We start from the raw sequence: 15,815 nt of genomic DNA on the forward strand, positions 1-15,815 counted from the left end.
ATTAATATTTTGGCGAGGTAGCTTGAATTCCAGTTTAAAAAAAAACTAATTTTAAATAATTTGTTCACTTTTACTTTAGAGTCATTCAGAGTCATTTAGAGATCACAAAATTTCGCGTCTGGGTGATAATTTTTTGAGTATACAGCTGTTTTTTAAATATTATTTCTCATAAATTTATCGAAAAAAAATTAGATTAGGAGATTCTTTGACACGGTCCTGGTAGAATTGATGTCCAATATATAAATATCTTATGACTCAGTCACTCACACATGACTCGTCTTCTATGCGTCTCCTATTTTTCGACACTATTTTCCATCTCACATTGTTCTACCAATTCCCCCCTTGTTTCCTTCCTCACTCTCTTTCCGTCCGTTTGTCCGTCCGGTGTTAGCCCGCCGCTGCTCTTTTGTCTCACCTTTGGAGCCAGAAGCCACCGCCAGTTTTTCGCCTTTTCAATTTTTTTTGTTTCAGAAAATCGTGCCGTCGTCATTGGGTCACACGAAGTTCCCAACATCTTCGGAACTTCCGACGGAGATGACTGCGTTGCGTGAAGCACGTGGGGATTCTTCATCGGCTGATCCAATTAATGGAACACGTGGAAAAGCAAATATCAATGAAAGGAAATTTGCATTTCTGAATCAGGTAAATAGCCAAATTTGATAAAAGTTACAAAGATAGAGATGGATTCCTTATCGAAAAAATTTATAAAAAATAAATTTGTTTATCTCAGAAGAAGTATTTCAAGTTCAAATACATTCAACTATATTAACTTTAATAAAAATAGGAAACAAAAAAATCGTAATTTAGGATTTTTAAAAGATATTTGATATTTTTCTAATGCTTTTCTCACCCAATTAATAATTTGATGGTAATTTCAAAAAAATCAGATATGAGAAAATTATGAAGTGTCTATTTTTTAAGGAAAATCTCCAAGTATCATATTAAAACTTTTCGAAAAAAAAAATTTCATTTAGAGTCAAAAGTGATAAAATTGAGTTTTTACCTATCATAATTTTAGAAGTCGATCAAAAAGGTTCTTACAATTTTTAAAAAAATAGTGTTTCAAATGTTTTTATTTAAAAAATCGAGTTTTCGAACCTACGTCAATACTCGAAATTACCCAAAAAGTTGACATTTTTCGTAAATTTAACAATTCCCAAATTGTTGGCTTAAAAACCGAAAAAATTCGGAAAATCTAAATGTTCTCTTCCTTTTATGACTTAAATAAGTTTATTTTGAAATTAGTTTCGAAACATGATTTTTAAAAACCTCGTTTTTTTTTTATAAAAAAAATTTCAAATCAGTTTTTCTATTCAGGTAACTCGTCCAGACTACCGTAGTCTACCAACATCTGCTGCCACGTCACAATCATCAGTTCCATCTACACCAGTCTCTGTTCCAATGAGAATCAATGGAAATGTAGATCAAATCATGTTCCGAGAGTTTGGAGCTCCAATTGCTACACCAGAAGACGAAGAACAATTGCTCGATGATCTGGAAATGTGAGTCAATTCTTCTTTTTTTCTCTTGAATATTTTATGAGTTTCAGTAAATCTGCGCCACTGCTTTCACCGCGACGTACATTCGCAGATTTTGAAGATCGAAGCTCAGAGGAGAAAGAGAATCGGAGAATTGAGGAAGATGATGATACAGAAGCTGATACGACGATTCGGGAAGAATTTGATTATGAAAAAGAAGAAGAAGTATTGAAAGAAGAAAAAATCATTGATAAACCGAATGTAGAAACTGTTGAAGAACACAAGGAAAATAAAAACGAATCTCCTGATTTCATTCGTATGGTGGAAAGTGCTCCAGAATTGACAACATCATTTGATGAAAAAGAAGAAACAAATTACAATAAATCACCGGAACAAGAAATTGAAGCTGAAGAGATTCGAAAAATGACAGAATCATTTGGAGAACCACGGAAAGCAGTTCTTGAGCGGGTTACTGTAGAAGAAACTGACGATGAAGAGACTGAAACTGAAACAGAGACAGAAAATGAGGAAATGGATGAAAAAGATGTTTATGATGATGTTCGAAGACAGGTGAGCTAATTTATTTTCAGAAAATATTCAAATTTGAATATTATATATATACTAAATATATACTTCGAGGAAAAAATAATTTTTAAAAAATCAACTCAACTCCTCTTTTCTTAAACTTTAGCAATAAAAAATTCAACAAAAAAAAATTAAAAATTGAATCTTGAAGTCGCGGAGAAGAAAATGCATAAGATTGGGTTCGAATTTCTACTTCAGGCATCTCATTTCCCATCTGAATTCCATCTGAAATTTGATATAAAATCCTTCTTTTTCGAGCATTTGCTTCGAGACGACGACGGTTTCAAACTATTTTTTAAACAAAATTCTTGCAACAAAAAAAATCACGACAATTTTTTGTTAACTACAAAAGGGTGTGTGCCTTTAAAGAGTACTGTAATTTCAAATTATCGGAGTTGTTAAGTATGTATAGATTATTCATATTTTTCACGATTTTGAGTTTTTAAATACACAGGATTTTTTTTTGAACTAAAAAGTACAAATTCAATGAAAGTCCCGCAGCAAAAAGAGGTTGAAATTACAGTAGCCTTTCAAGGCGCATCGTGTCAAAATCGGTTACCTTATCTTTTGTGTTGAAATTTGCAAAAAAAAACGTTTTTCTAATGAAAATATCATTCAGTCAAAAATAGTTTTGTCTCAATTTGAATTGGTAATTTATCATTAAATTAGCTTTCTGAAATCATATAACTAATTCTATAATTTAGCGAGGGATTCCTTAGTTAGTTAAGATTCAAGTAGATCTTTGTTTATGTGTCTTCTGAAAACCCATTCCTCATAAAAAAGTTTTTACTTTCAAAAAATGTTTATTTTCATAAACATGTCTTTTCAAATAACACTTCAAACATCAACAAAAAATATTTCTCTCAAAAACTTAAAATCCTCACACTTCACACAGAAGTCCTCTTCTACCAACAACAGCTATTTCATAGTTTCTCTTAGTTTCTTCTCTTTGTTTCTGTTTTATTGTATGACAAGAGGGGGAAGAGTAAAACACATGATAGATGGGACCCCATATACAGCTGAGCTTCTTCTCCATCCTCTCGCCTCTTGTGAGTTTATCTCGTGCCCCGAATCTCGTGATTTCTCCGGATTTCACTGGACATTCTCACAATTTCTTCCCTTTTGCTCACTTCCAGTTTTTTGCGTTGAAAAGTGACCCCAAAGCCAATTAAATCGTCCAATGGTGCGTTTATGTGTGGTCCGTAAAAAGAAGGAGAAGTCTATAGTAGTACGTTGAGCTTTCTCTATAGAGTTACACATTTTTAGTTTTGTCAGGTTTCTCAAAAGTGAAGGAAGTGTGTTTCTCTAATAATAAGACTTTGAAACAAGACATATTTTTGAGGTAAATACTTTGAATAGGCTAATTTAAAAATTTGAGAAATTTCCATCTGGAATTTTTCAGTTCATTTTTTACACTAAATTTTTGGTCAGTATAATTTTTCAAAAATAAACGGGTTTTTTCATGAACTACTTGAAATATGCTACATTTCAAATTATTTAACTTTCAGATCGCTGCAGTTTCCGACAATCCGATGGTTTTCGGCTGGAATGCTAAATCAAATAAGGAGCAACTGGAGAAACCGACAAGTCTCCCACTTCATTATGAGCTTGAGGCCGATTGTTCAACACCTCGAAGAGCAGAGTGAGCCGATTCTAAAAAATGTTTATGAAAGAAATCTTGTATATTATAGGTTTTCTATGAATCCTGAAGACGATTACGAAAATCAATCAGAAGATGCCACGCCTGCCACGTCATCAGGCGAAGAAGGTGTTCTTCAACAATCCCTTCTTCAACTTCAAAAACAACTTCGAAAAACCGACGTTCGTTGTTCTCGTCTCGAGAAGATTTGTGAATTTCAACAGGTACTTGGTCTTGGCCCCTTTGAACTCACTTTTCTCTGTCAGTTACTCATATTGTTGGGCTAAAGTGGCCCGTGACCTGAACAATTGAAAATAGGTGGTAGGCAGGGAAAGGGGGACAAAAAACTTCGGAAGAAGTAGAGGATTTACAATAGGTGGCAATATAAGTTTGCACGCACATACAAACAGAAATACCTCTTTGACTGCCGTCTAATTACACCTCGGATGACCTAGAAAAATAGTAAAAGAGGGTAAAGATGAGAGGAAAATGTTTGAAAAACGAACGGAACGTCAGTTTTTTTGAAAGCTTTAAGTATTCAACGGGAAAGTATTTCAAGTGCGCTTTTTCAAAATTGGTTAACGAGATAGATCATGGAAATCTTTGTTTTTTCCTAGAAGTATACATCTTATCCAGACGCGATATTTTTCGATTTTTAAGCTAAAAATACGGTTGATTACAAAAAAGGTGTGCGTCTTTAAAAGGTACTGTAATTTAGAAACATTGAAAAATTAATGAAAATTAGGCAGCAACAAAAGCTTGAAGTTACAGTACCCTTTAAAGGTGTACACCTTTATGCATTTGAAAAAAAATTTGTCGATTCGATACCGTATCTTTAGCGCAAAATTTCTCGTCTGGGTAATATTATGGGCTTTAAGACCCCATGAAAAAAAGAATGACCGTGAAAGCTCCAACCCGGCTCTGTGTCGATTTACGCAGCTCGTGTACTTCTCACACTTCTCCTCGAGTAGTACACAAGCTGCGTAAATCGACACATGGTCGTGTTGGAAGTTTCACTACTATTCTTCTATTTCAAATCAAACCCCTGATTTCGAAATTTCTTTCTACAAAATCTGTATGATTGTCAAAATTGGGGAATGTCCGTGTGTAACCCGTGTTCTCCGTCTCTTTCTAGTATTGCGTGAAGTGGATGAGCCAACAATGTCAATCGTATGAGCACAAGGTACTTGGTACCTAATGATCTTTCTTCTCTTTCAATCACTCACTCAGACTCCTTCTCTGTTCCACCCGTGTCAATTGAATACACGGACAATACTCGGCGATTTTCGATTCCTTTATGCTCAACAATTCACAAATATGTCGAGAGAGCGTAGTAGTTTTTATTGTAAATCAAGAAGGAAAGGAAAGAGAGAAAAAGAGTGGATAATTTTTGGTTTATTACACAACTTTCATGTTCATGTCTTCGAAGGACGGCGCCAACTAGGTTAATAACACAGACATGTCAAGTTTGAGCTACAGTAACCAAGTATTTTGAAGTGGCATCTATGTAGAATGTGGAACATAGTAATATACATTTCAGTGGCTTAAAAAATTTAATCATTTGATAGTTTTTGTTCAATCCCAAAAGTTCCGTCTACCTAATTTCCTAATTACCGAACCATTTTAGAAAGAAAATTTTGAAAAAAAAATGAATGCATTAGTTCCTCAAAAAAAAAATCCCCGGAATCATCACACTAGTAGTTTCCTTTTTTCTTGAAATATCGTTGACACGAAACTTCCTGTCCGATTATGGTATGGTTCATTGAAACGAAAAAGACCTCAACATCCCTTGACTGCTGCCACCTTCTCCTCGATTCTCCATCCAAAGTCATGCACACAAATAAGACCTTCTCAACACTCTCAATGCATTTCCGGAGTGTGTGGTGGTGGAGGGGGATCGAGGATTATTTGCATATATACATACTTGGACACTTCCTTCTTGCGCGCCGACTCGCACCGCCAGTTTTTAAAAGTTGATTTTTACAGCGTGACATTGACAGCCTTCGGTTCGAGGTCGACTGGAAGGACAAACGGATCGAATTTTTGCAGAAGACGCTACAGGAAATAGAGACATCAACATCTCAGTCAGATGCTCCAAATACATCAAGATCTACTACAACATCCACATCATAATAATTATTCATTCATATAGGTGCTTTTGTCATCCCATGATTCCTATGATTGTTGTAATCTCTCAATCAAGTCTTTGTTTTATCACATTTTGCCATTATTGCATATTTTCTTTGAAATCTGTAACATATTTCCCGAGCTTTCCAAATTCCAAAACTTCCTACTTCATTCCATTCACCAACTCGCTTTTTTCTCACTTGCTTACGGCTTATTGAAATCACAACAATTCACAACGAAACCAACCAATAAAGTGTATAAATTTATTACAAAAGCTTTTTCAAATTACAACAGAAGAGAGACTGGAATGCATGATGATTGGTGGTAAAAGGGGAAAAAGGATCTTATGAAAAATTAGAACAAATCACAGAAAATTTCAGGTTCGGACAGACAGACAGGTGGATAAGCTCTCGTGATATATATTTACAGAGAGTAAATCAGAAATAGAAAAGATATGATGCAAAGGAGCTCTACGGTCAAGACAATAGAAGTTCCTGTAGGGTGCTTACAAACACTTCGAATTTTGTAAAAATTAAGAGAAAGGAAAATAAAATGCGAATAAAAAGAGATCCGAAAGGATTTTTGGTGATTTTTTGGGAGAGTAAAATGAAAAAAGGACGAAAATGCACTAAGTGTAATGAGAGCGGGTGTACGTTGGTGGAGGTGGTGGTGGTTGTGCACAGGAAGAAGAAGAAGAAGTAGAAGTAGTAGTTGCTGAGTGATGATTGTGCATTTGGTGATGGTGGTGCGCTTCCCAAACTGAAATTGTAAGGATTTGTCTCTGACCCGTTTGATTTTAAAATGAGAGTGGATTGTCGGAGGGGCAGTTGAAAGGCTTTCGGGTATTATTATTATTATTAATAGTTATTATTATTTTTGTCAAGCATTTTATAATTTAATTATGCAGGCGTTGAATTATCACATTTCTGTTTTGGCATCACAGTTGGGTTACTCGTTTTAAAAACTCATTATCACAGTGTTTGAGCTAATCCCTTTCTCTGTGTGATGATAACTACAGTAATCTAGAAGGATACCTGTTAGGTGTGCGCGTACGTGTTAAGTGTCACATACACAAGGATACATAGCAAGTGTGTGAGGGGGATGAATTTTACAAGTTTGGGTGCTAAAAAAGATAAAGAGAGAAAAAGGAAATGGTTGTTCAAAAGAGATATACAACATACACAAAACTGCAAAGAATTCTTGCTTCTCTTCTTATCCATTCACATCAGCCATCTTGTTCCGAGCATATTCAATACGAAGACCACCTCGATCGTTGGCTGTTATCTGGAATCCTTGTAGTGATATCATCGCTTGAGTTGCTTTCTGAAGATCCGAATATTCAACAAACGCCACACATGATCCATTCTTGTTGTGCAGTCGTAGACGTGTGAAACCAGAGAATGCTTTGAATACACCCCGAAGAGTATCTTCATTCACTTCAGCCGATAGATTGGCGACGAAAAGAGTGGAGCACGCAGAGGTGGAAGCTTGAGATGCTTGTTGAGAATGTTGGAGGCTGGCTGAAAATTCTCTTGGCTCTAATTTAAATAGCTATGTCATAGGAGGTCTGGAAATTTTTAAAAAGAGAGAAACAGCTAACGGGGTTGAAGTTGCGAGGATTATGTTCTAGATTGCTCCAAATTACTAAAATAAATAAAGAATACAAAACTATTTGGTTAAGCTGGAGAAACTTTGAGGTAAACCGGCAGCCATAAATTGGAAGAGCTTATTTTAAAAAATAAAGCCGTAGAGATATGAATTCCGGAAAAAATATCGTCACAACTTTTCTTTAATATTTCTCAAATGAGTTTAATGGTTATAAAACGAATTTCCTTCTACGCGGTTAAATTTTCCATATCGAATTTTCTTGAACTTTTCCTATTTTTTTCTAAGAAGTTTTTAAGAAATATTTTGGAATTATTTGGTGATATTTAAAACAAAATCCCGACATATGACAGTAAGTTTTTTTTCTCAAACATACAGTAACCCCGTTAGCTGAGAGACTCTATTTTGAAACTAATGGGATACAGAAGGACTACGAGACAGTTCAGAATAGTGTGATGTGTGATGGTGAGAGTTTCAGTGAGTGGATAGCGTGTACACAGTGATTTGATAGTTGTGAATGTGTGGAACATAGTGATTGTGCGGTGGCTATAGTTTAACCATCGTGATCACTAATTGTGTATTAAGGAATTAGTTTGTGGGAGACTTGTGGGAAATAAAATAATTATAAATTATTTTCTGGAATTTCCAGAAAATGTGATTAGTATTTCTTACCTGCTGCAGCGGCTGCTGGGTGCATTTGAGCAGCTGCAAACAATTGATTCTGACTGTATTGTTGTAGAGCAGAAGCTGGCATATAGGCTGCTTGAAGTGCCTGTGCAGCATGTAAATGTGGAAGTGAAAGAGCCAATAGTTGTTGCTCATTGAAAAGAGCTGCTGATTGAGGATCTAGTAGAAGATCGTGTTGCATTGGTGCCAAAAACTGCGGGACTCCGGCTGCAGCGGCTGATAGTGCCGCATGTTGTGGTGGTGGTGGAGATTGTTTAGGTCGAGCTACTTTTGTGTTCGATTTTGCAAGTTCTAGTCGAAGTACCTGTGCACATTCCGGATCGAATCGGACACCTGAAAATTTGAAGAATTTCGTTGTCGTATGTGTGTGTGTGGGAACAATGTTGATTGGTTTTTTAATTGGCAAAAAAGAAAATGACAAGAAATGCCTACTGTGGTGTGAAATCTTTTGGTTGGAAAGCTGTCAACAGGTCTACCTGGAAAGGAAACAGGTGAAAATCTAGCTAGAATCTTACAAATAAATATTTCAAAACAAAAAAGGCACCTTACAATTAGAGGAATTTGTGTCATATTCTCACTAATCTTATTTAGATTGGTTTTTTTGAAATATCAACAACTTCTCAATCACAATGCCAATGCATTTTTGATTAACTCAAAGTTAAACGAGATATAAGCTGCCAAATTCTAGTAACATGGGAGCAATGCCAATTCGAAAAAAAGCGCAAATTCTAGCGCAAGTCTCTGCTGAACGTTAATTTTGTTACACGAAAGTTGGAGATTTGAGCTAGAAAGATGGCAGAAACTGCTGAAATGTATGTATATCGAACATTTTTCGACAACACGTAAAGAAAACAAATTTACCTTGCAACATTTTTCTGGCGTCCTGCGCATCTTGTTGCGAAAGAAAGGTGACAAATCCGACTGGAGACGTTGGTTTTCCATTCTTCGATGTCATTTTCAAAAGAGCTCCCTCATAACCACGACATCCACGGAACAGAAGATAAAGCTCACGCGGCTTAGCATCCATTGGAAGACCCGAAACAAACAAGGTGCGGACCTGTGATGGATTCGTTGCTTCAGAAGAAACACTGTTCAACGACTCCATCGAAGCGGCCGACGCCAGGTTCGGCTTCGGGCCGTCCATCTTCCGTTTGCGGCTGTTTTCAATCGTTATGGCTGCAACAAAATGTGATTGGAAATGGTGGGGAAACTTGTGAAAAGGGGCGACAAAGAAATAGGAATACATTTAAAAAGGAAGGAGGTGCTAAAGAAGTGGAGTCATATACACGAGAATCATCGTCCGTCGTCATGATGATGGGATGGATGGATGACTATGAAAAACGATGGAAAAAAGGCAAAAAGATGGGAGGAGCGAAGAGGCGATGTCGAATGTTGTGTCGGAGGAGGCACATAAATTGAGCGGAAGATGTAGGGAAGGTAGGAAATAAGAGAGAAAGTAGAGAAATGGTGCCTAGCAACCAAGACGTCGTGTGCCGAGAGCCAACTACAAGGAGCCAATCGGGTTGGCGGGAGAACCAAAAGGAGATTGAGATGGGACATGACATTCTCCTTATACATGTATTTCGTCATAATTAATCATTAAACCAGGCTGTTACAAGGGAAGCTTATTATAGGATTAGAAAATATATAGGAGAGTGGATTTGGTTTATAAAATACAATATTTTAAGAAATTTTTAATATGTAAAAAATCGTGATCTGAGCTTTTGAGCTTTTGGGTAAATTCTAGATATTCTAGCAGGTTGAGACGTGATGGGTTTTTCTCAATCGCCTCTTAACCATCCTACCAGCTATATAATTTTGGGCCTTGCTTTAACGCCTAGTTAGTTTTCAAAGAAGTAGAAAGCAAAATATGTTGATGAAAATCAGTAAGGGGGTGTGAAACATATCCTTTACTACCAGACGATAATGAGATGAAACTGCTCGGAAAAAATAGGGCTACTGTCGCATGCATACAAGTTGGAAAGAACAATGTAATTAAAATTAATAGAAACTCTTCACAAAGAGTTAAACAAAAGAAGGGAAACGGTTTGTCAATTTGAATTGCCGTACCATGAAGCCTTTTTGGAATAACGAAATAGGCCAAAGGATCTTACAGTTTCTTTGCATTTTTATTTTAATTTTAACAGAGCATAACCATACAGTTGAGCTTTCAAGCCACTTAAAGTACAAGAAATTTTCTGAAAATTTTAAAAATTGAATCACTTTGCCATAAAACCAATAGTTATTAATTTAAATAGCGTGATTACAAAAAATATTGAACTAGAGAAACCGTTCGCAGTTCATTTCAAAATTACACACTCACAAACAAATAACTACTGACAAAAAGTATTTTCCCTCGATACAAGACAAGATGACACGACCACCAACACTCCCTTAATAGGAAGGAAAAAACAACTAGACAAGGAGGGTACTGGGGGTGGAATGATTGGGGGATGGGACACTGATAAGAAAAGCATTATTTGAAAGAAAAAAAAAATGGATGGGGGAACTTATTGACAAGATAATGATAATGAGAAAATGTGAAAAAAGGAGAAAAGATGCCACCTGTTGGTGGGGTAAAGTGATGGGAAAATGGGGAAAAAAGAGAAAATTAAAAGTGACCTTCGTATGAGAAATACAAACTGGGAGAGGGAGGTATATAGATAGAGGAACAAGAATTTGGCAGTCAGAAACTAGAAGCTTTTTTGCTTCATTGATGGGTTTTTAGCTTATGCGTGTACTACCTTTAAACTCTCACCTATGGCCTAGAAATTATTCTAGGCCAGTTGAGAGGAAATAAAAAAAGAGCACACGGAGCATCGCCGTGCTCCGGAGAACCCAGGAGAGGGGTGGCAAATGTCATAAATAGAGTGAGAGAGACGCGAGAGAAAATGAGAAGAGGAGCAGAAGGAGTAAGGAATTACATTTCCCTAGTTTTTTGCCTTTCGAAATTTGAGCTTTTTTTCCTTTTGCATAATGGAACTTTATAGCTGATGAAAACTATAGAAAGTATTCAAAAAGCATAAACTTATCAATGTTTGTTTTAAAAGTGAGAATATTTTTTTGCGATAGAGATTGCTGATAAGAAAATTTCAAAGTTTTTGCACATGGTATTTAAATTCTAAAAGTTTTCTGTTTACAAAATTAATTGTATATACTTTCACAAAGAAGGAGAAATTCAATTAATTGCTTCATTGAATTTTAAGTGGGTACGTCATTCAGTTTTAGTCATTAAAGAGTTTCATATAGGAATAATGACCAAGGAAAACGTTTTTGAGTTTTGAAAAGTTGAGTATCATTTCTAGAGGATAAAAAAGGATATAGAAAATTAATTTTTGGAGTGATTTGTCGAATTTGGTAAGTTTGAAAGGGAATTTTGAGTATAATTGGTTAAAATACAAACTTGGCAATTTCAAATTTAGTAAAATGTTCAAATTGAATACTAGTTGAACTAAGAACTAAACTATTTGTACATACACTTATAACATCAAAACCAATGCAAAAAAAGAAATCCAAATCACCGCAAAAAAAGTGCTACCGTCCTTTTTTGGTTCAGTTGACTGGAACTAATTAGACAATGTCTTCTGTCGTTACAATTACCACTACCACCACCACAACGATCTTCCCTTTTGTTGCGAATTGAATCTATGGGAATGTGTATGGACTTGTCATGTTTGTATGGCTGGAGACGACAATACAATACAATAAATCAATTGCAAGAAAGAACGCGTTTGGCAAATGCAAACAACTACAGGAACAATTTCAGGAAAAGAGAATAGTAATCATAACATTTTATACTTCGGTTCATAGTATTGATTAATAAATAAAAAGCTGTAGAGAGCGAGAAATAAAAAATGTTTTGTTTATTGAATAACTTTTGGTAAAACAAATTTTAGCAATTAGGATTATTCTAGTCGCGGAAAGTGATCTTATAAACTTGAAGAATTTCTGTAATATTTTGTAAATTTAAACTCAATGCGGAACTAAAGGAAAAGGTTAAAAATATCAAATTTTTGAAAATACAGTCCGACTCTAGAATGAATGTTCATGACGATAACAAAGGGATTTGGAATTTGAGATTTCAACTTCATCTGGACACCGATTTTTTTTTAAATAATAAAAACAAAGTAGGCTGAACGTTCATTTTTTAAATGATCATCCATAATCCGGTCAATACAAAAAAACCAGGTAATGCGATAGAGGTAAAGAGAGAGAGACAGAGAGATGAATACGAGGAGAGGATTGTCGAGTAGAATGATGATGAGGGAACCTGGGGCGGGTTGGGCTAAATGTATGTCTCGGTCTCTCCGCCTCCATCTATTCTCCATCTGACGACGTCCCGTCCCGTCAGGTAGAATTTAGAGGAGAAAAGAGTCATAGTTGCGCGGGGGGCCAAAGACGGTGGAAAAGGACATGAAGACTGTATCGGTCCAAGGTTGTTCTGCCATTCGTAGAAAATGAGACGACGACGAGAAGATATGCATCCGATATATTATGGATGTATGATAATATCGAATAGTACAGTCGCGCAGGTGAGTCTGGTCCTCCTAGTATGGACAGAAATAATTATTCAGGTAGCTCTTAAATTATGATTTGGGTACTTTTGCACCGCCACATGCTCGAGCATAACTTAAATATTTCGAAGAGAAGCTTCAAGTTCAGCTTGAAGTGTCCTATAGTTATAAAATAATCAAATCTCCCAGTGAAACTTTTCCAAATATCTCCTCTGAGAAATACAATTATATTATGGAAACTCATTTATTTACAATGAAACGAGAGAAGTTCAAAATGATAATTAAAAAAAAAAACTTGCTTGGTAAATTAGTTTTAGAATAAGACATATTGTCTAAAAATTTCAGATCACATGAAATGAATATACTTATATAAGTTCTTTGAAAGTTGTGGTCATTTAAAAAAGACACACATACATACACAAATGAGAACTATAAGTTACAACAATACCGAAAGACCGGAAATACGAAGGGGGCAATACTTGTTCACATTCATCTCTCAAAGGTACACATTACGTGAGCGCACATTTCTTACCAAATCATACACAGGCTGAGACAGTCTTACTTCTCTTGTTCTCTCACTATCTCACACTACAGGCACCGCCCTTCTAGGATCCGACAGTACCTACACGCGCACTCTGGCGCCTCCATCACTTTAGTTATGCGTGAAGAATGCCTACACCGGTGGTATTTCTCGAGTGTGGCGTCGGCAATGAGAATGAGAATAAGAAGAAGGCCGCCCGGTTTTATGTGTCTATTTGTATGTTTCTTTTGAACACACGCATAGGTAGTGTCGAATTATGAAGATGATGTTGAAAGAGAGAAAGGGCAAGATGATTTAGATTCATGACAATCGGAAGGAGATATCACGAGGGCTTCGGGATTTACGGTGTTAGCACAGAAGCATCAACAAACTAATTTAACGAGATGTACATAAAAACCTTGTGACAGTTCCTGTGTTGAAAATTTTGAGAATATTCTATCACCCGCTCTCCAAGGGCGACGGGGAGTGTTGAGCGTTTTCATTGCATCCATGGACCTTATTAAAGTGTTAGATTTCAGCCATCATGTTCCAACAAAACAAATCTCTGTTGCGGAACTTTCAAATTTGTAACCAATTTTCATCACCGTAGCTGCACTTTCAAAAATGCGTAAAACATTTTTGTTGCACAGACGCGTGATCAAAACCCATAAACCTATTAGATTCACACATAGTTCGGAGATGTTTGATCTACAGCCGACCACTCCCTTCTTTGCGCGGGATCCCGGAATAATATAAAAAGGGGATGAAGGGCCTTCAAACCAAAATGCAACAACAGTTTATGCAAACTAGGAGGCAATTTTCTTATAGTCGGATGGTCTTTTGATACAGTAATTGATCCATCTTAGGCAAAAAGGGATTTAATTTTATGCCTCAAATAGTTTGTAATCTAGAATAACAATCTGGTCAAGGTTAGTTAAATCCATGGAAAATGAGAGTTTTGAAATTAGGCCCAGATTGGGGTCAGAAGAAACTTTGGCAAACAAGTTGAACAGAAAAGTATGCGGTATAAATACATATAAGCTGCGGTAAACTTTGATGAAATTGAATACTTTTTTCACATTTCTATTTACGTTAGAAAAAACAAAAGCAAAACCGAATGAAATTTCCAATTGACCAAGTGACCTATACTCACCGCCATAAAACAATCGTTATACATCATGTAATAAGGTAAGAAAAACGAGGATGGTAATCTAAAATCTAATCTGATTTTCTTGCTCAAAGTCACCAGCAAAAGACAGAGGAAGATTTTTGGGAGCTAAGAGAGATACACGAAATACACGAAAAGATAACAAGATAAACTTGAGTGCGCGCACTTACTTCACACTCTTTCTATCACTTGAAAACCGGACTAGAGAGTGAGAAAACCGAAGAGAGTACGAGAGAAGAAGAATGGAAACACCAAGGTTAAGCTGATCACTTTGAAGATGACTGAAATTCCCGTAGTTTAGCGCCTTTAATTAAAATTTCAGGTGTTTCCTAATTTACAATTTAATATTTGAAAACATCTATAAAAAATAAATTTCTTCGATATTTTTCAAAAATCTTATCAAAACTATTTTGTCATTCTATACCCGCCCGGAAAACGCCTTCAATAAATGAGAAAAATATACGGTGCAAGGGCATCGACCGGTGGAATGTGTAATCATAACTGCTTGAACTTCATCATACGGATAAACATTTCAGTTTTAACACATAAAGTCATTTTTCATAGATACATTGATCACAATATGAACCTATATGGAAAACCAATAGAAAACTATTAAAAACTTCCATAAAAGTTTTCATCTCCTTTTTCAAAGTTCTTTTCTCTTTTTCTCGTCCAACCATCCGTTCACACTCAAATATTTACCAAAAAGGTACCCCAAGTGGAAAACGAGAAGACCAACGTTTTCTTGCCCCACCACAAAATTTTGCATGAAAAGAGTGAGAACTTGTCTACTGGAGAAAGGTTTTGTGTTCCGGAAGAACACTTTTGCTGGATAGGTATAGAGAAAAAGGTACACACATAAACAACTAGACATACGCTCACAACCACCACCACCACCACAACCACTACCTCCACTTCACAATTGAGGTGTGAACAATGTGTGTGAGAGGGGGAGAAGGCAAGAGCAAGATGCTCACGGAGCTCAAAGGTAAAATGAAAATTGTGAAAGGAAATGAGGAGACGCAGGTACGTTGAGACCCCGACAAAAAAGTGATGGGAGAGGAAGACGGATTATAGTCGAAAGTTTCATGGCTTTTCCTTCTGGCATTTAGGTAAGCGGTTATTAAAGTGACAACTTTTAGTACCAATTGATTAGAACTAAAATATTTTATTTATGCTCTAAATTTACCTATTAAAAGATCAGGAAATAAAAAAAATGTGCAAAATAAATCCAACAGAAAATAAGATTTAAAAAAAACTTGGAAAAAATGCGAAGGAATATCGAGAGGATTTTATGAAAAATTCAAACTTTCAGAACAAAATCAGAACAAAATGTCGTAATGGGAAATTTTGTAGTAAGGCTGAAAACCGTTGCCAACAATCAATATTTTTGAAAACTTACATTATTGGACTGGAAGATTTAAATTTCAAGGTTTCTCTCTTGAATTAGTTGTTAGTTTTTCCTTTTACCATTTGTGCAGGATGTTGCTAT

General features: G+C 35.9%; 2 protein-coding genes and 5 non-coding genes across 8 annotated transcripts; 3 read left to right on the forward strand and 4 right to left on the reverse strand.

The window, feature by feature from the left end:
- Window positions 1–229: 229 nt before the first annotated feature.
- On the reverse strand, window positions 230–397 carry C17E4.17. Its single transcript, NR_050381.1, has one exon. It is a non-coding gene; the product is annotated as an Unclassified non-coding RNA C17E4.17 (non-coding RNA).
- A 137-nt stretch (window positions 398–534) lies between these two features.
- C17E4.10 (PRKC apoptosis WT1 regulator protein) lies at window positions 535–6,099 on the forward strand (the record flags this gene model as incomplete). Of its 2 annotated transcripts, NM_060106.7 has the most annotated exons (6): window positions 535–642; window positions 1,318–1,502; window positions 1,550–2,048; window positions 3,572–3,705; window positions 3,755–3,926; window positions 5,689–6,099. In NM_060106.7, the coding sequence occupies 6 exons, from the start codon at window positions 535–537 to the stop codon at window positions 5,833–5,835; spliced, it is 1,245 nt and encodes a 414-aa protein (NP_492507.2). The 2 variants fall into 2 exon arrangements, with proteins under 2 accessions (NP_492507.2, NP_001129753.1); NM_001136281.4 differs by lacking the exons at window positions 535–642; window positions 1,318–1,502; window positions 1,550–2,048 and having other exon boundaries at window positions 3,596–3,705; window positions 5,689–5,835.
- On the reverse strand, window positions 4,619–4,768 carry C17E4.14. Its single transcript, NR_050382.1, has one exon. It is a non-coding gene; the product is annotated as an Unclassified non-coding RNA C17E4.14 (non-coding RNA).
- Window positions 6,080–9,297, reverse strand: mec-8 (RRM domain-containing protein). Its single transcript, NM_060107.7, has 4 exons — window positions 8,983–9,297; window positions 8,107–8,454; window positions 7,011–7,349; window positions 6,080–6,588 (listed from the first exon to the last, which is right to left on the reverse strand). Exons 1-3 carry the CDS (start codon window positions 9,263–9,265, stop codon window positions 7,042–7,044), a joined length of 939 nt encoding a protein of 312 aa, NP_492508.1. The 5' UTR covers window positions 9,266–9,297; the 3' UTR covers window positions 6,080–6,588; window positions 7,011–7,041.
- On the reverse strand, window positions 7,754–7,868 carry F46A9.12. Its single transcript, NR_101603.1, has one exon. It is a non-coding gene; the product is annotated as an Unclassified non-coding RNA F46A9.12 (non-coding RNA).
- A 3,134-nt stretch (window positions 9,298–12,431) lies between the features above and the next one.
- On the forward strand, window positions 12,432–12,491 carry mir-2211. The gene has a single exon (NR_050383.1). It is a non-coding gene; the product is annotated as a pre-microRNA mir-2211 (primary transcript).
- Window positions 12,492–13,611: 1,120 nt separating this feature from the next.
- F46A9.10 lies at window positions 13,612–13,739 on the forward strand. The gene has a single exon (NR_050386.1). It is a non-coding gene; the product is annotated as an Unclassified non-coding RNA F46A9.10 (non-coding RNA).
- Window positions 13,740–15,815: the final 2,076 nt, after the last annotated feature.

This window comes from Caenorhabditis elegans, chromosome I (assembly GCF_000002985.6).
Source record: "Caenorhabditis elegans chromosome I".
NCBI lineage: Eukaryota > Metazoa > Nematoda > Chromadorea > Rhabditida > Rhabditidae > Caenorhabditis > Caenorhabditis elegans.